The 22,859-nt window shown below is 39.0% G+C and overlaps 2 protein-coding genes across 5 annotated transcripts in view; one reads left to right on the forward strand and one right to left on the reverse strand.

Annotated features, from left to right (window-relative positions):
- The first annotated feature begins 33 nt into the window (after window positions 1–33).
- LOC124166734 (Golgi pH regulator) lies at window positions 34–21,395 on the forward strand. Its single transcript, XM_046544402.1, has 9 exons — window positions 34–173; window positions 356–519; window positions 597–703; window positions 1,594–1,906; window positions 2,673–2,890; window positions 7,085–7,266; window positions 11,044–11,232; window positions 14,138–14,203; window positions 20,838–21,395. Exons 1-9 carry the CDS (start codon window positions 132–134, stop codon window positions 21,087–21,089), a joined length of 1,533 nt encoding a protein of 510 aa, XP_046400358.1. The 5' UTR covers window positions 34–131; the 3' UTR covers window positions 21,090–21,395.
- Window positions 21,216–22,859, reverse strand: part of LOC124166732 (EH domain-binding protein 1) — an 84,060-nt gene continuing 82,416 nt past the window's right edge. For all 4 annotated transcript variants that reach the window (XM_046544397.1, XM_046544398.1, XM_046544399.1 and 1 more), the window contains one exon: window positions 21,216–21,780. The gene's annotated coding sequence lies outside the window, so the exon portion shown is untranslated. The remainder of the gene's footprint in view (window positions 21,781–22,859) is intronic.

The raw sequence follows: 22,859 nt of genomic DNA on the forward strand, positions 1-22,859 counted from the left end.
ATGAACACGACGAGACGACAACACCACAACACGACGAACACACAGCGTATGTGCGTGTCAACTTCTACCCGCCTGAACGAGATAAACACAAATCAAGAAATATTGTTATTTTGAAAAAAAGTGTTTCAGTCATGGGTTTCATCGAAGATACATTTATTATGCTTATTTCACAAGTGAGTATTGCTACTAAGAGAACGTAGTATTTTTTTCGTGTTTGATTTTAAAGCTTCTGCAGGAGAAATAGGCAATTGGTACCGGGTAATGCGGATCAATAAATGCTCTTACTTCTATACGAGTCCTTCATCATAGTTTAAAGTGTAACATGTTATGATTTATTTTTTCTTTTACTCTATAGGTGATATTTTTCGTCGGTGGATGGGTATTTTTTGTCAAGAAATTGTTCAGAGATTACGAAGTTCATCATAATGTGGTGCAACTGATATTTTCTTGCACTTTTTCACTATCGTGCACAATGTTCGAGCTTATAATATTTGAAATACTGGGTGTGTTAAATTCAAGGTATTTATTTATGACAGTTTTTGACGCGTCTATAATTTTTATGTGGAATCTTGATCTACCAACGATACTATTTTTAGTTCTAGGTACTTCCATTGGAACGTGGGACTTTACTCGATGCTTTTCTTGGTGATCGTTTTGATCCCATTTTATATTGGCTACTTCATCGTCAACAATTTAAGGTTTGGTAAGCTTTTCCCACACACTTTTTCCGATGAATGCTCTCTAGTTCTTCCTCCATGACTCCTCTTAAAAGCCTGGTTACATGTTTCATAAGACGCGTGCGAGGTCATGTTCACTCATGTGAATGGTTTTGTCGGAACAGATCGTCCACGAATGCATAAGCCAAGTGAGAACAGTTCCCTTATTCTGTTGAAATATTTTATTCCGAGCTTCACTCTACCTCCATTCCATATCCATTCTCTCAGACCTAAGTTTCGCCGTCGTTGCAGGATTATTCAGGACACTAAGTGGAGATGCAGGTTATATCAGTTCGAGGCTGGGGTTTTTCTCTTATAGAACTACAATCTCAGGATTGTTACACTGCAACCCGCCTTGTCCCCAGCTATTAGTTCCATGATATTCTTCCTCCTTGGGCCCTACTTAATTTTTTGCAAGTACTTATCTCTCAGTCTTTCTCGGGGGATTTTTTCGTTGGTATATTTGTCACTCAGTCAATGTGTGTTATGAAGGTGCCATGGTGTTGAAGAATCCACCGGGGGCTTTTTCAATGCTCCATATCTCTGATCTGTGGAGTGCCTCTGTGAACACAAATGTTTTCTGAAAACTTTGATTGAAATATTTCCCTTTGCTACTGTCCATTTTATACCAAAAATGCCCATCATAATCGCTCAAAAGTTCTAACAGTAACTCAATGGGCTATAACTAGTTCAATTAAATGTCATGTATGTGCGAGTCAATGTATGATGTTAATGTGTAAAAATGTATGTCCGGCCATCAGGTCTGTTCATGGCTGTAAAAATTTTGAAATCCAGCTTATTGTGGACACAATTGAGTTTTCTGAGTTCTGAACAAATTATTTGTCTTCCAAGTGATGTATTTAATTTCTTCTCACAGTGAGAGCCAGTCTGGTGAGGCCGTTGACTCTTGTGACATGGCTGGTGTACCTGTACTCCTTTTGGCGGATTGGCGATCCTTTCCCCATCCTAAGTCAGAAGAAAGAGGAGCCCGCACAGCTCACAACCTGGAGTTGGCTGTGGTGGTTGTGGCCGTGGCAAGGGTGGCGCTTATACAACAGCTCGGGACCCGGCCTCTTCTCCATTGAGCAAGGCGTTAGTCGCATTGGAGTCATCGGAGTCACTGTCATGGCCCTCCTCTCAGGCTTTGGTGCTGTCAACTACCCTTACACTTCAATGGCGTACTTCATGAGGTGACTTTTATGAATTATTATAATAGCAACTTTAAAATAACTATTAATGGAATCTCTCGTAAATAACTCAACTCCAACACTTGAGACATATTGCCTGCCAGGTGTGTTTACATGTTAAAGAATTCTAAACTCATTAAGAGGATTAATACCCTTCTCTCCACAGGTCTTTTTTTGTGACAAATTACTCCAGAAATCATCAAATGTTTGGTCTCGGCAAATGTTGAGAACACCGTAATTTTACAAAATATGTTCAGTTAACTATGGAAATTTTAGTTTTTTTTTTATATTTGTATATTTTATCTACATTAACGTGGTCACCCTCAAAATATTCCCCATTAAATATGATGTACTTGCGCCAGTGCTTCCTCCAATCCTTGAAACACTTCTCAAACTCAATCTTTGGAGTAGCCTTTAGTGATTACTTTTTATTTCATGGCTGGGGCATTGCTGCAGTTTTGTTTTTGGCCCAAAATTCTCAAACAAGCAATGAACTGTGAGCCGAAACTTTTTGCCGAAAAAGAACACATCTAATCTTAGAGGCTGCCACATGCAAAGTAAACAAAGAATACAGCTGAAAATTTTATCATACTTTAGGGGCATGTGTACCAGCATAATAATGAAAAATTGACTATCGGACTCTTCAAACCATGAAATTTTCACTCGTAATAAATAAAATGGTGAACAAGCCAATTCAGGCATTTCTGCTTCCATCATGTGAATCCATTGAGTATATGCCATTACATATTGTTGATTGCTTGTCCCTTAGGCCAGTGACTGCATCAGATGTTCATGCCACTGAGCGTAGGCTAATGCTCACACTCGACATGATTGTGGCCAAGAAGAAGAGGATTGCTCTGGCTACAAGTCGGCGACGGGCCGAGGCAAGTGCGTGGAGGCGCAGTGGGGACAGCGCTGACTCACACACACCCCCTGGCCTCATTTGGGGACTGCTCAAGTCGGTCACGTCCAAGTCCAGCGAGGAGAGTATCCTTTTCTCGTCTCATTAATCACACTTTGTCCTTGAAGAACCAAGTTATTCAGGTTAAAGGTAATACCATATGTTCCTAAAAAGAGTTTTGTTGAGTGAGATGTGTGTATTCTAGATGGTATGAGTCCAGTTTCACTCTGAATGCCATTGGCTGTCTCTTCTGGGACTATTTTGACTTTGGCTAATGCTGCCTGAACCCCAAAGATGGCAGAAAGTATCTTTGAAAAAAAGTTTATAAATCTATTGCCTAGCATCTGTAACGTATGAAAGCCTATGTAGAAGCAGTTGACTAATTATTACAAAGTTCATGGGACTGAAAAAAAACAAGAGGTTCGTAAAAACAAAATTTGTAAGAACGTTTCGTTTAAAAACTCACAGGGGAAAAAATAAAACTCGGGAGCTTTCGAAGTTATAACTTCTTTCTCAGCCTTAAGAGTGAATGGGGAGCAGGAAAGGAGTGCGTTGGACAAGGGATATGGAGATTTATGGGGGGGGAGGGGGTGGATTAGCATGAGACGTTCCAAGGTTCTTAGACGGTAAGGTTGCCTCATTCGTAACTGCGCATGCGCCAGCAGAAGTCCCATTACGTCACTGTAGACCCTGCATCCCAGCTGATCCTCGCCATTTCATTGTTTGCACGCTAGAAATTGAGAGAGAATAAGTTCCTGAGACCTTGCGCCGCCTTGTGTGTAACGCCAATCTGAACACAATTCCTGCAATTTCACTGGAAATCGTCTTTTTAATCCTCTACTCATAAGACAAACTTTTTGTGGGTGAAGAGCGCCTTTAATCGTCGGATATGCCAGGCTCCCGTTGTACTGTGGCAACGTGCTCCAAAAGCTTGTCGAAAACGAAGAAAGCTGGACGGAATGTCTCATATCACAGGCGGATGCTTAAGTTGAAAAATCTTTTTATTTTATGCATTAACTAATCGAATCATTGACCGTGTCTCGCCCCCCACGCATGTGAAGAAAGTGGGAAAGTGAATCGGTCAGACAAACTAAGTGGATATGCTAAAGATTTCGTAATCAAGAACTTAGATGCCCCTATTGCATTGGAAAATCAGGAATTCTTCCGTTTGAAGGCAAATTGAACTTAATATTTTGCGCACTCATTCATGCAGGGACTATTTTGCAAATTCATCGTTTAACTCGTATGCTATGAGTAACATCGTGTGCCAATGGTAAGATATCAGGTAAACAAATTTCTAGTACTAAGTCTATAAATTTGAGTCCTTTCGCATGCCTTTGAGAGCTTTTGAGAAATTTTCGAGGCCACGGTTGCGCAAAATTGTTTATTAATTTAGGGAAAGGAAAGTTTTAGCGTATATAAAAATATTTATCAGGAATCAAGTGTTAAATCGTATTTCACATAAAAGAAACTTACGTTAATTTTAATCATAACATTTTCTCTCGAACTAGTAAATTGGTTAAGATCAGCCTTTATAAACTTATATATGTTGACTTGAGTCAAACCATATAATAGTTTTATGTACTCTTTTGCATTTATATTTACCTGCAAACTGTAATGAAGTAGACTCTACCCTCTAATTATGGCTAATTCGACAAATTACCAATGTTCTTTACTGTGTTTCCAACTTGGACAAAGCGATTATTAAATGTTTCGCCAAGCAGAGGGTCTTCACAAGAATAAAATGTTTGAACAAAAAAATGCAACAAGGAAGAGCAACTTTGGTAGTGACACTAAAAAGATTTAAAAAATTGTTCAGTTGAAAAAAAATTGTTAAATCCTTTGGCATAAATTCTTGAGTCTTATTATTTATACCCTCTTTAAAATGAACCTTGACGGTGGAGCTAATTTTCTACAACAGACTTATGATCGACCAAATAGCTGATATGCATTAGTCTAAGTTTTTGTTTCAGCAATTGTCACTGAAAATTATGGAATTTGTTTCCTGCAGTGCTTTTTGGTGCCATGACACATTTTTCTTTTAGGTTTTTTGACCAAAGGCTACAGTGGAAACTTTCTGTGGGGTATAAGGCAGAGAAGAGTCCTCTGATTCGAAGGCTATTCTCCACTCAAGCGGGCAACTATAGTGCTGTTTTGATAACGGCAATTGCTGGTGGTTCATTTTCCATTTCTAGAAATTATTTTACCTGGGAATTCTTATTTCTCTCAGCATAATATTGAAGTTAGTTCCATTTCATCTGTATGATTTTTTGCTTAACGTATGATCACTTTGAATTCCTATTACGAATGATTTGAAAATGGTAATAACGGTAAATTTACAACTCTTTTCACTCTATATGCTTATTTTTTTCTCTTCCCATTGAAGTAAAGGATTTCAATGTCCTCTTGCATAATTTTCTTTATCTTATATACAGACTGTCCCAAGGGTCGTGTGTCATTTTTGACCTGTAATTTTAGTAACTTTGCATCGAGCTATGGTCATGAAAATTGGCATATGTACTTATGGGAAAAGGTCCTAAGTTTTGTTGAGTGTAAGCAAAATTTTACAATTTTGACCTTTTGACCTCACAATGTGGGTCCAAACCAAAAATTTCAATTTGCCTTTTGGGGTTTCAATGTTAAAAAAATCGAGATAGAAAAAATCTGAATTTCATTGACCAAGATGACTATTCTTAGGTTTTCGGACACGAGAAACCCGAAAATAATACTTTCATTCACGAAAATTCAACCGTTGACCCAGTAAGGTCACTGTCAAGGTCATAAGGCCGGCCTCGGTGGCGCCGGGGTAAAGTCCCCGACTGCTAACCTAGAGGTCGCGGGTTCGAATCCCGCCTGGGTGGTTTGACCGCCATCCAGGGCATGGATGTACGTTATTGTCAAGCAAGTTAATTGTAAGAGAGGACTATCAAGTCCTAAATTCGCTTGAAAAATAAAGACGACATTATTATTATTATTATAAGGGTGGCAAAAAGAATAGTATACCAACAAAGGTGTCGATCCATGGGTTTTATAGGGTGCCCAAGTCATTGGTAAAGTCCAAAAACCCTTATTATTCACTAATTGACCTCCGAGGGTCACAATGGGGGTCAAAGGTCATAGAGTTAAACGTCGGGCCATCATGACCACCAACGTGTCAAACCATGGGTTTTGAAGGGTGCCAAAGTCGGTTAGGCAGTTCATAGATCCGTAGTGTTGATTTTTAGACCTCCGAGGGTCACAATGGGGGTCAAAGGTCATAGGGTTAAACCTCGGGCAATCATGACAACCAACGTGTCAAACGATAGGTTTTGAAGGGTGCCAAAGTCGGTTAGGCAGTTCATAGATCCGCTCATAGACTTTTGCAGTTGAGGTTGAGGAACTAATTTGGTTTTTGCGTATTTTCCTCCCAGCCATATTAATCTAAGTTTAAATTATATTGCGGAAGTAGCAAGGAAAACAGTGTTTTGAGAGTTACAGGAAGGAAGTGTGGACACGGAATTAACTCGCACATTCCCATTTCATCACTTCATCAGGAAATTATGGCGTCTGAATACACGAATTTATCTTTTTTTAAATCTTATCATCATTATTTTCATAAATCGGCCTTCAATTTATAATTCGGCTTATAGTATTCGAGAGAGGGTAACTTCAAGAACTCGCTGCGGTAAGCAGTTAGGCCCGCAGAAAGGCTAGAATTTGAAATGGCGCTGGAAGTTGGGTCTAGAGTGACGTCAAGCCAATGGGAGCCCGAGTCGCGAATGAGGCAACCTTTAGTCTAAGAACCTTGGAGACGTTCAACCCAGGGAAGCTATGGGCTTGCAGATGCCAAATGCATGCCAATTCGAGGGTGTGGAGATTGAGGGCGGAGTCTGTGGGGGGGAGGGAGGCAATAACTGATACTTTGAAACATTCATTGAAGAGGGAGTCGTGAGACAAAGGTGACCGGGAGAGATGCGTGGGGGGATGACGGACTGCAGGAGGCTTTTTTATTTGGATGTTAAGGTGGGGTGGTGCATTGGCCTTAGACATAGAAAGTGGGGCAGAAGCTGCAATTAAGGAGGTCCATGATATTGGTGGAAGTACAGGTGGTTGAGGGAAATATCAGGAAAGGAAACTTTCCTTCTGTTATGCTGCTAGTGATTGAAAAACTATCTTCTATGTGGAGGATTGATAGAATTTGATTGATTTGCCTCTATCAATCGCAATGGCCCTTGTGGTTATAAACAGGCTTTTGATTGTAAGTGTGGACACGTTGTTGCTTCCTTGATGTTTGCCTATGGACATTGGTCAGTTGAAGTTGGAGGTGGCTGGGTTGGAGGAGCTGAGTCGACAGTTGTTCCTGGAGGCGCACGACATGCACAACGGCATGGAGAGGATCGAGTGGTCGGCCACATGGAAGGGAAAATACTTCAACTTCCTCGGATACTTCTTCTCTCTCTACTGCCTCTGGAAAATCTTCATTGCAAGTATTCATGCACCTCTCCAAATTACACTGCTCGCATAATTAAATGCCACAAATGTTGAAGCAGTTTGATGCACTGGTCCGAGGAGGTCTCCGTCAGACCCTCCAAAGATTGATTTATGTTGCCAATTAATCAAGACAAATTTTAATCATTTTTCAATTATTTCCACTGTGCAGTGTTGAGTGCGCATCAATCCATTTACTCACAACATTTACAACACGTGTAATGAAAAAGGATTTCAGGTGATCCCCGCAAACTAGTTTCGGAATTCTTCTTGGGTTCTCCAGTGGGTCTGGTTTCCATGGTCGATATTTTGCTGCTCGGCTCGCCCTCTGCAAGTGGTGACTTTAGGAAACCCTTTTAAATGGGCGGTGGGTGACAACGCATCTGAAAGGGCGAATGGTGGATCTCCACTGTTGTAATATGTATGTGCCTATGCGTGGGTCATCATCCCTAAATTTAATGAGCGCTGCCCATGGGATGTCTATCAACATATGTAGTGATGAGATTTTGGCGTGGGCCATTACCCTTTAAAGGTTGGTTATTTGCTGGAAATTGTCAGCGAAAACTTTAACACTTTGGGTGCTGGGTGAATATCACCAGGTCTTTACCCCAGTGCTGGCTATTTTTGCACTTTTCAAAGCGATGTTACAAAAAGAATTTTTAAGATATGCATGAGTGAATAGCATTAGTTTTAAGACCATACTTTTATCTTTTGAATTCACATTGAAATATTTTGTATATCATAATGCATAAAGAAACTGCAGAAGCTAAAAGAAAGCCTATATTTTTATTTTCAAAAAGTTGAAAAATCATTGTTTTTCATAAATTTATTTATAAAATAATCACAAAATACTAATTTGAAATAGTAATTACCAATATTTGAAATTATAATAGTAATCAACATTTAAAATGATAATAATCCATATTTGAACAATAATAAAAATCCAATTATAATAGCTATATCGCAAAGGTCTTCCTTGTGTGGAAAAGCTGGAAGCATGGCTCTATGCAGAGACTAATGTTACATGTATTACACTGATAGGAGGTACATTTTCTGGCAGCTTTCCCAGTCGTTTTTCGCCCTTTTTCGGAGCACACCCTACACCTCTTTTGAGCCTTCTTTTGTACTGATGGTACGGGAATTTTTTCAATGAAATGCTTTTCAGATAATCTAGTTATCTCGGCTCTGGCGTTTTCAAGGGGCGATTCGTCTTCCAATGTAACTAACTCCGAACAAATTTTTTGCATAAAATAGGTTACTACAACAGATTTTAGGCTTAACTGATTGTACATGATTGTGTGTTATGTATTTGTCACTGCCATAACAATTAGGTGAAATGCCAGCTTACGCCACCACTTCACTGATCGATGATCCAGGGCACCATAACTAATTGATCACTTAGATCTACACAAAAATTTTTCTTGTTTCTATTGCCTATTACTATCGCAGGTTTAGTTTTCTCCCTTCCTCTGCGATCTTTGAAAGTGATCATGTCACTTTTATGTCAAGCGGAGCGCAGAAACACATCACGTTTGTCTTTCCAACGCTGGACTAATATATTTTCATGTCGCGCGAAAACATGCTCTCCATGAGATAGGCGAGCATTTTTTATCGCCGATGGAATCCCCGCCCTATTTTTCATAATAGTACCTACTAATCCCCATTGAAGGCTTTCCAATTCTCGGGCCAGGGCAATGCTTGTGTAAAATCAGTCTGTATATAATGTGTGACCCTTATTAGCAAGCGTAGCCAAAAGTCTCTTGACTATAGCCAATCCAGAGTTTTCCTGGCAATGAAACACATCCACATTCCAAACAAAACCACTGCTTGCTTCTGAGAGCATGTAGAGTTTTATGCCATATTTGCTTGGCTTCTGAGGCATGTACACTTTGTAGCAAAACCTACCACAAAAGGGATAAATTCCTTCATGTACAGTTATATCCTCCGCAGGTTGGTTGGATTTTTGAAATTTATTTCGAAAATCCTCGAGTAATGGATGCACTTTGAATAGGGGGTCGTGACCATCTACGCCTTTTTCAATGAATAATTGGTTGTCCGCAAGATGGAAATTTCCTAAGATTGAAAGAAATCTATCTCTAGAAAAAACACCAGGACAGAAGCCACACGCCAAGACGAGATCAGTACTCCAATGATCAGGGATACGAGGACGTTTGCTAAAGCTCATGTGCATTATAACGGCAAGAAACTTTTTTACGTCACCTTGAGTCATGTTTTCCAGGATTGCAATCTGCTTTTTGCGGATAGTAAGTTCCCTCTCCTCAGTTTTGCAATTCTTTGCCTTGTATATAAGTTCGTATGTTCCTTGATACGATTTATCAAATCGATGTCGAAAAATGTTCAAAAATATTCATCATCTCACTTGAACTATTTAGCCCAGTATTTGATTTCACACCATAGTCACCAGTGAAGATTACATACTTCAATAATGGATAGATTATCATTAGAATTGAGGATCGAAAAGTAGCTTAGTTCCATATCCTAAATAAAAACCTTGGGAACTGCGTCAATATCACTCCAAATACCTCCCGGGCCCGCTCCTCTGTTAGTTGACCGTGTTCCTCTAGGTGCACCTCAAAGATTGCACATCATTTTTTGAGCTTCTCCTCGCTTACTTAGTTGTTGCACCATTTCTGGTTCGTTCAAACCTTCAGATTCTAAAATAAATATCATATAAACAATCAAAAACAGTAATTGTACGAATAAATATCGCGCAAAAAAATATATGAAAGAAGTCAAAAAAAGGTCACGTGGGTTGCATTATTATACGCAAGAAATGGAAATTACCTGTTGAACTATCTTTGCTGGGCATGTAATCAGCATCGCAACCTGAGTCATCAAAATCACTTTCACTATCATCGCTGTCGAAACAATTCAACGCATTGGCAATGTCTTCGTCGGCGAGATTTCGCTCCGTGATCACTGTCGAAAGAACACACAAATGACGATCGAGGTAGGGATTTTCGAACCTTCGGACACATTTTGTCTTGAAGGAAAAAAATATGAGGAAATATATGACTTTGTGGCATTAACTTCACCTATAAGTGCAAATGCATGAATCCGAGTAATACCAGCGGTGTAACTTTGAGGCGGGAGCCGCTACAATGTAAATAAAATGCCCGTCATAATATTACGCCGCCCGCAAATTCTGCAACACCTCGCGCGGCGTAATATTACGCCGTTAGCACTCAAAGCACCTAATGAAAAATTAGTGCAATGGCTCTGGGGCATTTATCGCATGTAATAAATAAATACCTACACGTTTAAATAATAATATCATATCGAAATAGCATAAATAATAAATATCTCATCTACCTGTCAAACATAAATAATAAAGAAATACCTACTGGATGACATCTGTCATTCCTATGAAGAACTTTCTGAGAACAGCCATGCACACACTATTAAAATGTGTTCAGTTCTTTCGTGGCTGCCTTGATGTCTCTTCCTGAGCTCACCTCTTCATTTCATTCTCATATCAATGCTGTTTGTCATCATGAGATGTCTTCCCCCTTGATTCACAGTTGGAGTTGCAAAACACCAAAGAAAACTCTGTGTCAAAACACTACCACACTTAGCATTTCAAAATTTCACACTAATTCAAAATTAACCGGACCCCAAACTAATTTTTGTGTTGAAATAACCAAATGTTTTCTATTCACACTGGAGTCGCATGCTAATTGCTCCTTGGGGTTAATGCATGAATGATTTTTCCTGTGAACCAGCGTTAACATACCTCTTCCTCCTCATGCAGTCCACCATCAACATAGTGTTTGATCGCGTGGGCAAGAAGGACCCAGTGACGAGGGGAATGGAGATAGCGGTCCATTGGCTGGGTATCACGTGGCTGGACGTCACCTTCTGGTCACAACACATCTCCTTCTTCTTGGTCGGCTGCATTGTCGTCACGTCCATTCGAGGCCTCCTGCTCACCCTCACCAAGGTGATTACCTACTTATGTCCACATTTATATAATTGCTCTCACAATCAAACTAGGTTTTATGAAACTCTCTCTAAAAGATTTTAATATACATTTTTCGTTGATGATGCTTTTGCTAAATATGTGGTCCAGCAATCAGCAAGCCATAAGTGTCTTTCATATCGGTAGAATACTATAATAATAATAATGCATAGAATTTAAGCATGAAAAAGATGCCATTGTTTCAATTTCAGCATAGCCTATGGCAAAACATTATTTAAAATAATTAAATTTGTATTCTTCCCTAAATTACTATTCTGGTATTGATAAAAAATTTCTGTTTTTTTTAATAATCGACTATTCATGAAAACTTATAAGGCAGTTGAAGATCGATGATCCGTAATGCTTCAGAGCAGATTTGTTCTGGATTAACTATATTTCAGGTGAATAGATTTGCTACTTGTATGCAGGCATCTCTGCAACACCGAAAATATATTTTTTTGTAATGTGCATTGGCGTCAGCGTGATTACTTGACTATATAATCAACAATGCATATTGACAAGTAATGAGAAAAACCCAATCATAAAATGTTTGATTAAATGTGATTAAAAAGATGCAAAACATTTGAAAAAGTTCTTTGTCCATAAATAGTGAAAGTAATCTTGATGAGAACACCTGTAAATGGAAGGAAAATGGCGCAAAATAGCAGCTGTGTAGATGAAAGCTTCTCGGGTTTCCAACCGGGTCAGGGTGGAAACCCGAGAAGCTTTCATCCACGCTATTCACCGGGAAAAGCTCAGATTCTTCAGCAGCTGTGTAAGTGCGGAGAACGATTGGGTATTTCGGAAAAACCACTCTGCATTAACTTCAAACACAATCTTCGACAAGTCTACATGAGCCATGAGGAGGAGAGAAGTCGTTGTGGCAGTGGGCTTTGCGGTTACCCGTCTAATTACCAACTCGAGAGCGTAATGCAGGGACACCTTTCATTCCTCTTGTGGAACCGCTTGTCTCAATCTCAGGTTCCAGCAAGGATTGAAAATGTTTTGAGAACTTGTGTATCCAAAATAAAAATCAGTGCAAGGCTCCAATGCTTAAAGCAATTGGCTATTTCCCTTGCGGTTTTTCATAAAAAAGATGAGCTTCTGATCATAAAAGAGTGCTTTCACTAGGGTAATGGCATCTGAAGGAATTGTTTTGAACAAAATATTGATTCTTGCTGTTGCAACTTGAGTGCATGTAGATAACCAGGTTAACATTGTGGAGTTGTCGTTGGCAGATGGCCAAATTCAGTTCAACTGAAAGCATCGTTATTTCTAAGAACTTAACATCCAAACAAGCGGGAGATTCAGAGCAGATTAGGAGAAATCCCCTTTATAGGGTCAGAACCCAACCTGTTTTTCCCATGCGGATACAAGAACATTGATGCAGGAAAGGAAGGAAATTGACAACTAGTTTCATCGCTCTGGTTGGAAATATTGCCATGACCTCCTCTATTGTCTGATAAGGCAGCTCATGGACAATCGATGAACTACTATCCTTCATAAAACTGAGGTCATATTACCTCAAAGGATTAGGTTAGTATGTACTTTACAAAACAATAAAATGGAGATTTCACATGTCACAGCTTCCCCTTCACTTATGTTCAGGACCAAGAGAGTAGTTTGTATAATGGAGTCATTTTATTAATTAGAAGTTCATGCATTGGAACTTCCACTGTAGTTCTCTTTTTATAGGTAAGGAATAGCATTATAATTTAGCATAATGCATATTTTTTTAATCATCAGACGTATAATATATTTATGATATATACAGTAAACTCTTGTTATTACGAAGTTCGTGGGACCGAAAAACCGAAGGTTCGTAATAACAAACTTTGTGAGAGTGTTTCTTTCAGGAATCATTGCAAAAAAAAACATACATTGCCAAAATTCCTCGTTTCTTCAGTCTCCCGTGCTTACAGTCGTGCTGCAGAATAGCTTCAGAGTCATGTTTATGATACACGCAATTAAATTGTGAGCAAGCACAACAAATCCTGGGATATACTAACAAGATGCATTCTGAGACCTTGTTCGTATGTTGATTAACATATGCAAGGCATCGAAAGGTGTGGTTATTGAACGCAACACTGCATCACAATTGGCGTTATCTCATGATTGTGATGACCTGATCTAGTTGCGCGTGCAATGCGGATGGAGCTGAATAAATACGCTGTCCAGGAGAAGGAAGAACAGGCAAACCGTGAACAGTTACAGACTTCACAGCAGATTTAATTGGCACTTTGTTCAGACTGTGGCCAAAATGCAAGTTTCTTAACGCCACACCACATCGCATTGGCCAACTCCAAAGGTGCCAAATTTCAAATTATGGGCACGCTTGAATTTTTCGTATGTTCGTAAATCAAATCTTCATAAGAGAGGACATACTGATCGTAATTGCAGTAATGAGTGGGTCACCATTATTCCAGTAGAATGAAGCTTATCATATTATGTTTCATGGATACCGTATCTCCTACTGAAGGAAGAATTATAATTGACACTCTTGGGCACAGTGCATGAGGAAAACTAGAATGCAATGATTATGACGTAGCGTATTCTATATCCACCTTTAAAAATGCTGTTAGTGTGTCATAAAATGCTGTTGCTTCTCTGTGGAACTTCATTACCTCCTGAGGTTCGTAAATTTGTAATAACGAAAATTTTGTAGTAAAGTTTCTTTTATTATAGATTGAATCACCCTTTTCATTGGGACCAACGATTTGCTTTGTAATAACGCTGTGCATATTAACGAGAGTCTACTGTGGTGATAATATATTTTGAATGAAAATGTTAGGTTACCTAAAGGAATTAGATGCTGGATATCACAATATCTCTCATATGATGGAAATCCATTGCAGCATTTAATAATCTTCAATCTTTTGCCTTGCAGTTCTTCTATGCCATCTCAAGCAGCAAATCTTCCAACATCATTGTATTGATACTGGCCCAAATTATGGTGAGTGTAAGGTTTCATTAATTTCAATGAATTGATAACAATGGCAGATCAGCTTTAGCATTTATGTGGAATGTAAATTATGTTATAGAAAATGGTATTGTGTAAACAATATGTTATCTACTAACATTATCGTTTCATGAGGAAAGGCAATTATAAGTGCTTACGTAATTTCAAAGGACCCAATGGAGTATCAAAGGAAGAATCAAAGTTGGGCTCTAAATACATAATTGGTCAGTGAAACACTGTATTTTAAGGGAGCCAGTTACGTACATTTTTGACTTTGTATCCAAAAAAAGCACATTGCTTGTGTTGCTGTTTTGTGTATTAATTCAATAGAAAGTTCAAGAGACAATGCAATATATATTTAATCGGAAATGTATCCTTTCTCAAGGTTTGTTCTCCAGGTATTGAAACAAAATGATATTGCACTTTTCCTTGTTTGAAAAGTGCAAATTCATTTTACTTCAATATGCCAAACTTCTCATATATACATATAATACCGGATCAGTTCAACTCATTTGTTCTTCAACTTTACCAGTAAATGGTGTATTATTATTTATATGTATTCTGTTGAGGACATTTTGTCTTTAAAACAGGGTATGTGAATGGTTTAAACTTCATCAGTATTATTTGATTATATTCAATTTCATTACAGTGGAACCCCGATCTATCGTTCCCGCATTCATCGTTTTCCCGCATTCATCGTTTGCCGCTCCTGGTCCCAAATTAAGTTCCATTAAGACAGTGTAATTTTTTCCCGCATCTATCGTTCCCCAAAGTATAGTTTTCCTGCATTGATCGTTTAAAGATCGCTGTCCCGTCGTATAATTTTCCCGCGTCTATCGTTTGACGAAAATGAGACGAAGTGTTTACAACGTGTTATTTATGGCTAATAACGACAGACACATAGTTTGAATCTTCCCCAGGAGATTGAAATACGATGGGGAGAAGCTTAGTGCCGTGGGATAGTCACATTAGCGCATTTCCCAAGATCCTGTATCCCCCTCCATTCAGCACTTGTCTCCCCCCGTCTGAAGCTTTCCTCTTCTCCGAAATAAAAAAAAGGTCCCAGCTCGAGCAGGAATCGAATTACAAAGACCTTAGCTTCGAAAGAAAATATCAAGTTACTGGAGGACAAAAGAAACCTTTTTCACGCCTCCCCCTTTCTTGATGGCTGACTTTTTTAGCCTACTCGCTTCAAAGATCCCCACTTCTGAAGGTCAACTGCTGCATGAATCACCAATTAGCCCAAAAGGTGTCTAAAAATGAATTTTGGCAATTGGTATTATACTTTTGTTAGATTGAGATATTAGTGATGTGCACGTAATTAAAAAAAGAATGATACCTAACACGACGTATTTCTAACATTATTTAAGCATTTTAAGCAAGGAAATAGTTGGAATAATACGATGGTGATTTCTGACGAATATCGATATCCTCACAGCTGATAGTGAGCCTCACGGCAGTTGATGTGGATTTTTTTTTCGAGTTAGTCTAGTTACAATTTACGAGTTATGCCTCAAGTCTCACTTGTCTGAGTTGCTAACGAAGCGATGTCTTCTCAAGATATTTTGTTTCACCCTGCTAGTAATCTGAATTCTGTTACTCATCTAGAGCTACGCTACTTATTGTTAGAATTGAGTGGTTGAGTTGCCTTCTCTATAGGATAAAAAATTTCATTGCGCATTCATATGGTCATGCTTCACCCTCTGCTCTGCTTACGCCGTACGCGATAGCATTAGTGCCGAACTTCACCTCGTACAAGTGGTTCCGTACTTTCCACGGTGGGTTGACTTAAAACCAGCGAGTGTTTTCCGTGTGGGTTCAATAAAGTCCGGTTTCATTTTTATTAGTTTTATTCTTATTCGTCTCCGGACCATGGCCCTTCCGAAGACACAAATGAGAACTTTAAAATATGGACTGAAAATAATTGAAGATGAAGAAAAGAATCCGGGCTAGAAATACGCGAATATTGCAGAACGCCTCGGTATGACCGCTAGCACATGACGACAGGGGTGGGGAAGAGCGAGATCCCAGGTGAAAACGAGAAATGGGATGAAGCCGAGGATCAGGTGGGCATGCCGCTGACGATTAACGCCACATTGCCTCAATCATATTAAAAATTTAATTGCTAGAAAGGAACATTTCAAATAATAAACTATTTTTGGTCTTTGATCCATCTCATAACCAATCACTGCGACGGCGAAATCATTTGTTTGAGGCATAACACGCAAATTACTCTTGTAAATACGTGTACTTGCAATGGCATTTGATGGATAAGAATTTTTAGTGGAAATTCCGAGTGGAGTGCAAACATTTTTTAGCAAGGCGGCGTGTTCCTTTAGGATATTTGAAAGGGATATATTTCGAACCACAATATGACCGGGAAGTGTTTCGATAAAGTAATAATATTCCTGTAATCAGCTAAAATCTTGTTTGAATCCATTAATGAAAATCATAATTCGCAAAAATCAATCGTTTCCTGGGACATAGGCAACCCGGACAACCATTCCCGCATCGATTGTTTTCCCGCATTCATCGTTTTTTTCATCCATCCCCCTGAAAAACGATAGATCGAGGTTCCACTGTATTTGCAAATATTGCATTGGTGGCATAATTGTTGTTTTGAATGAATTTCTTGTTTGAATCTAGAAAGTAAGGGCTGTTTTGAAAAATGTATACACAGTTAAAAAATATGGTAGTAAAAATTTCTTTGGCATGTGAAAGAGCGTATCTGAAACTACTTTTCTGCATAGTTTTCAAATCTGTTTAGACACTTTTCATAGAAGTTGACCAGCTCTTCTAGTCCTTCCGTATAGAATGACACCACAAGTGATAACATCCATCTCTGCACCAAGTGTTATGCATTGTCATTTTGAAAACATTTACCTGCTAACTGATGCTAAGGGTGCAAGAGGAAGTGGTTATTAGACAGCGCGATATCTTGACTGGTGGGTGATTGAACTACCATATATGTAATGCTTCGTGTGGTTTGGTTTTGAGGATGTTGGCAAGCATTTTGGGCACACATTGGGAACAATGCTTCTGATGCTCCGAAGTCTGATTGTGAGACAATGTCATTCAGAGGACAGCTTGAAATTTCAGACAATTTGTCAGAATGCATCGTCATCATGAAACATATATTTTCACAAATATTTCTCATCCACTCTCCTTACAAGGTCATCATAGGCAACAGAAGGCCGATCACTCTGAGCCTCATTATGGGCATTAGTTCATCGATTTTTAAACTTCTTATCCACTTTCTCACCATTGCACCTCCCCTTTGCAATTCGTTATACCATCACTCAAAGCATTCACCATAAATTTCTTGAATTTGACAATGAATTTCGACTGACTTTATGCTCTTTGTGTTCAAGGACCAAATCTCAGAATGAACCGCATTTATTAAGTTTAGGAAATGTCTAAATCATATTACAGCAAACTCTCGATTATACGAAGTCAGTGGGACCGGAAAATTGGCACTCCGTAAAATCGAGTTTCGTAATTGCAAACCTTTTTCATAAGTCACGAAAAAATGTTCCCTTTTGTTTCCTCCGCCCTTTTTTGTCTTTAGTGGCCTTATTTAAATGTTTTCAATGGTTATTCACGGTAGAATTCTTAGAAAAGGCTTTTTGTTATCGATTTATGCTGTGAATGATCGTTAAATAATTATACCACCATAAAATTCCCATTTCTTGTACATACTTCAATATCAACAATCACTCAAGAAATTCCCGACCAGTTTAGAGACAGAAATCAAATAATAAATTGCAAAGTTTATTATAAGAATTTAATGTTATAAATTTGTGGTTAGGAGCGAATAGCAACTATTAAGTACGCGTAAGATATATATTTGTTTCCAACACCCACGGAATTTTAGCGCCAGCCAGCCTAACCATACTGTAAGGGCCTAACCGCCATTTATGTCGCCCTCTATTGCTCAGTGATGAGAAAAAAAGAAAAACAAGGGCCTTAACCCATTTCCAATATAACCTTCGTAAGTTAGTATTTACTCCATAGAGTTAGAGATACTCCGTATTTTCAGCTGAATGTGCTATCTTTTCAATTAGTTATTTTCATTGAGATTCAGTTACGATCATAAATTATGTAGGATATGATTATCTTTTGGCGAATATTTGAAGTCAGATCAAAATATCTTAGTGTTCGGAGGGAAGCGTATATTTCTTTTTTATTCAGTGAAATTACTTCCTCACTTTCATCTTCGTCGTCACTACTATTATGACTAGTCCCGGCCGCTGCTTCTTCCGACGTAGGTACCGGCGTCGCATTGTCGCAAGCCTGGGGATCATCGTCTAGGGCAATGTAATGGTTTGATGTTGCTTTTTCCAAGTATTTTTCAAAATCATCTTTTAAGCCTCTAACCTCCTCCGCGATTTCATTCTCTGCAGTTTCCTGAAGGTATAACGTAACGAATCAACCATAGCCGTGATATTATAGCAGTAGAATTACTAGTAGGCTAGTTGTATCAATTGCCAACCTCTAGAACATCCTCATGATGCGCTATCGAAGGGAATCTGGCCGATTTCCAGCAATTTGCTATTGTAGTGGAGGAAATCAAGTACGTCTTTGAACCGTGTTTCAGCGATGAAAAATAACAATTTTACTAACTTGGCCATTTTAGCAAAGTTAACAAAATCGTTATTTCTCATCGCAGAAACACGGTTCAGAGACATACTTGATTGCCTGATTGGCAGGAGTGCAATGCAAACCATCATTTTTTGTGGTGGCATTGATTGATAGATTTTCAATGTGCAGTCAGAACGGTCACTTTTGGGAAGGGAGGCCTCCCACTCGGAGGGTAGAAGAGAGGGGCCAGCGAGGGAGAGCTTGTCGAGGAAAGGGTCCCGGATTAGGGTCCCTTCGAAGTGCTTCGGCGAAAAGTAGCCAAGTAGTCTTCGAAGTATGTTCACTGCAGCCTGCCTTGCGAATGCACCAGGTACGTTCACAGCAGTGCAAAGGGTTAATTAGGAGTGTACGAAATACCCTGCGCGACCTTCCTGACATGTTAAACTACGATGTATTGTCGATGCGATGTTTACGAATAGGCACGTAAATAGGGGCATTATGTCAGTCGCGATATTTTTACTGAACTCCTACTTCCCCTAAATTCCCACCGTGAAGTTTTAGGCGAACCCTTTCTCTCCAAAGTTGCATTATCATTTACGATTTCACACTTATGATGGACCACAGTCTGAAGTGATGATTTTTTTTAGCTACTTATGCCAGCGTAACTATGTAGTTTTGTTGACAAATATTTCGCCGTAGTTTGTATAAACGAATGCCATTTGCTCCTGGCGACCGAACCGAGGTTCGTAATTTCAAAATATTTCGTGCAATCGAAAATTTGTATAATCGGCTAGCCCCATGTATTTAGCATAGGCTTTTCGCCGGGACCACAACATCACTTCGTATAATCGAAAACTTCGTAAAATCCTGCTTCGTATAATGGAGAGTTTACTGTAAATGCCATTAGCAGCCATCAAAATACATGAGAGGAATCAGCCAAAATGGTAAAAATTTTAGAGAAAGGACCAAAAATTCAAGTGCTTGTAGGTGGAGCACACTAACAGCACGAGAACAAAACTGTACTTACTGTGTGGATATAATCATTATTATTTTAACACGATGACCACCGCATGGTGATAGGCCACACAGCACTGAGTCCCAGGGGATTCTTTGCACCAATGGTTACCAGGAGCAATTGTTTAGGCATGGACTGGGACTGAAGTGGTGGCAGAATTACTTCAAGATAGAGTGAGATAGAGATTCATTTTAGGTTCATTACAATGATATTTCTATGTGAGAAACAACAATACATATGTGGTGAAAAAACACCAGTGGCAGAAATATGTCCTAAAACGCCATGGCAGTCAACTCAGTTACTCCACGGAAGTGAGGCATGGACAATCACTGCAGGAGAGAAATCAAGGTATTTCAAAATGTGGTTCCACATAAGAATTAAGAGGTTGAAATGGATCGACCTAGTTAGTAATGAGGAAGTCGTAAGGAGAGAAGCCTCATGAAAACCTTATTAAAAAGAAGACGGAACAACCTTATAGGCAACATATTGAGACATAATGGCCTGATGAAGACAATCATCTAGGAACAAGTGAATGTTAAGAATGGAAAAGGAAGACCTCGAACAAAATGTATAGAACAGGAGGCAAAGAAGGATGTGAAAGAGAAGAAATACGTCTATGAGAAAGATTAGGCAATGGAGAGCTGCAGCAAGCCATTCTTGGGATTGTTGGCCGGTGGTGAATTAAGTATTATTGTTATTAACAAATTAAAAGAACAACTTTGTATTTATCCACCAATTTATTTTTGTGGCACAGCTAGTTGTGACGCAGTGGTATCCTCTCAGGTACCTATACCTGAGGATGATGCCGCTGCGTGTAAACTAGTTGTACTATGAAAATAAATTGGTGTATAAATACAAAGTTTGTTCTTTTTAATTGCTGACATGAACTTCCACAAAGTTGAGCCTGAGACTATAGAGATTATTATTGTTATTATTACCTGAGGTTTCCCTCACAACCTGTGAAAATAAATTTACTCTGATTTCTCTGGTCGTTCACACCCTGATGATGCTTGTCCTCTTGTTTGCTTGCAGGGGATGTACTTTGTGTCATCTGTGCTGCTGATGCGCATGAACATGCCTGCCGAGTACCGTATCATAATCACGCAGGTGCTGGGCGAGCTGCAATTCAACTTCTACCACCGCTGGTTTGACGTCATCTTCCTTGTCAGTGCTCTCTCCTCCATTGTGTTCTTGTATCTGGCGCATAAGCAGGCGCCCTCGGGAACAGCAAACGGCAACGCCCAGTTGGGAGTGCCCTCGGGTGACAGTTCTTGGAACACCTGAATCCAGCTGAAATGGCAGTTGCAGTTTGTTGTGTGCCTATTGAAGAGCTGCTGTGAAAGTCCGTGAATTGAAAGTTGTGATATTACCTCTGATATTTCAGGGGATGGTTTAACAGAGAAACGAACATTTTTAAAAGCAGCAATTTTATTGCAAACATTATGAATAATGTCTTTCATGTATTTGCAGTTTGTTTGGTTTTAAATAATTCAACCCAAAGTGACTTCTGGAGTTCTTTGAGTTGGATGTGTAACTATAGCTCACTTGCATCCAAATTAAATACTACAACCATTGTACAACATACGTGAAAAAAAAAGAGGAACTATTTGAAATTAAAAATATGGATGATGGCGACAATGCACTTCCCTTGCGCCTGTTAATGGATTGTGAAGCAAACACTGCTCACAGTTCTCAGTCTCTTTCTTCCACAGTGATGTCGAATGCCTCTATTGCACGCAAACACACAAATACACTCGCACACGTTGCTGTACATATCCATGAATTAGCACACAAAAAAGTTTTACAAAGTAGAGAGAGTAATTGAAATTGTAAAAAATAAATTTCACTATCGTTTAGGTAAGAAAGCAAAGGATGGTGGGGGTTTTCCGCCTGTCTACAGCAATGCACGCACCACAGCGAAGTAAGTAGCAGCTGAGTCTGCATGTGCCCTCGAATCCCCCGGCAAAAAAAATAACTGTAAAGTAAAAGCAGGACCTTAAAATACAACATACACATTTATATAAGGCTCAATAACTCAGTTTCATGCATGAAAATGGCCAACAGAGGTCTATGTAGGAACATTATCAAAAATGGCATAATAGTGGTACTACACTTCATGTGTTTTTCATTTACTTTCTTCTAGATTTCCGAGAGTTAGGTTGGAAAAGTTGGCTGGTATTATGTAGGAATTTTTAGAGAATTTCAGTGAAGAGTCCTGAAAATTTTCCAAGCAGTTAACATTAAAATATGTTCACTCAAATTCGAAATTGTTATACCATAGATGGAAGTAAATAAGAAAAACAAATAAAAGAAATCTCATACACAGTTTAAGAAACAAAAAGGAATGCAAAAGTTGCCACCCTCATTTCATGAGTCGGTGATGTCATTAGAATTTCAGCTCATTAGTGAGAATGGATTCTTTCAAGGGAGAACTGCTCATTGAGGGAAGGAATCACTCACTAGTCTAAACATCAACGAAACAAACAAGACTGATATGCCACTACGTGAGACACAGTGATCCACTCAGTATGAGTTAATGACATCATCAACTTACCTATCTACAAAAGGGTTATGGCCAGTTTATCGGAAAATATAGCAATAAATTATCCAAAGGAAGCACTTACTGTAAGATTCTAGTACCCATATGTCAATGGTGGCATGCACAGAAAATATTACCACCGAACCTGGTAAAATCAGTAGGAAAATTAGTGTGACACTTGGAGGAACGTGCACTATCTTAGTCATTTTTCAAGTGCTTTCATTTGTGTTTTGTTAGCTCCAACCGTGAATCAAGAAAGAAGACATCTCAGGATGAAAAATAGCATGGAATTGAGAAAAAGTCTCTGAGAGAGACAATGCTGGAGTGGCGAGAGAACAACTCAAATCAATCTCAATGACTTGAGTGCATCACGTTGCTGTTTGTTGTGCACAAAACGATTCATGGCATAGGGTAAGTGTTAATTTTTTCTGTTATCCCTCCAAAGATATAATGCTAATTCTTGGAAAAATTCAGGTCTCTAAATGATGTGGCTAGAAAGAAAGGACCTAAATGTT

Source organism: Ischnura elegans, chromosome 10 (genome assembly GCF_921293095.1).
Source record: "Ischnura elegans chromosome 10, ioIscEleg1.1, whole genome shotgun sequence".
NCBI classification, from domain to species: Eukaryota; Metazoa; Arthropoda; class Insecta; order Odonata; family Coenagrionidae; genus Ischnura; species Ischnura elegans.

Bases quoted from the DNA above. Each gene is read 5' to 3' on its own strand.
- LOC124166734 (XM_046544402.1), top strand. From the start codon at position 132: ATGGGTTTCATCGAAGATACATTTATTATGCTTATTTCACAA. The intron at 704-1,593 runs GTAAGCTTTTCC...TTCTTCTCACAG, and splicing joins CGTCAACAATTTAAGGTTTG to TGAGAGCCAGTCTGGTGAGG. The intron at 2,891-7,084 runs GTATCCTTTTCT...GTTTGCCTATGG, and splicing joins GTCCAAGTCCAGCGAGGAGA to ACATTGGTCAGTTGAAGTTG.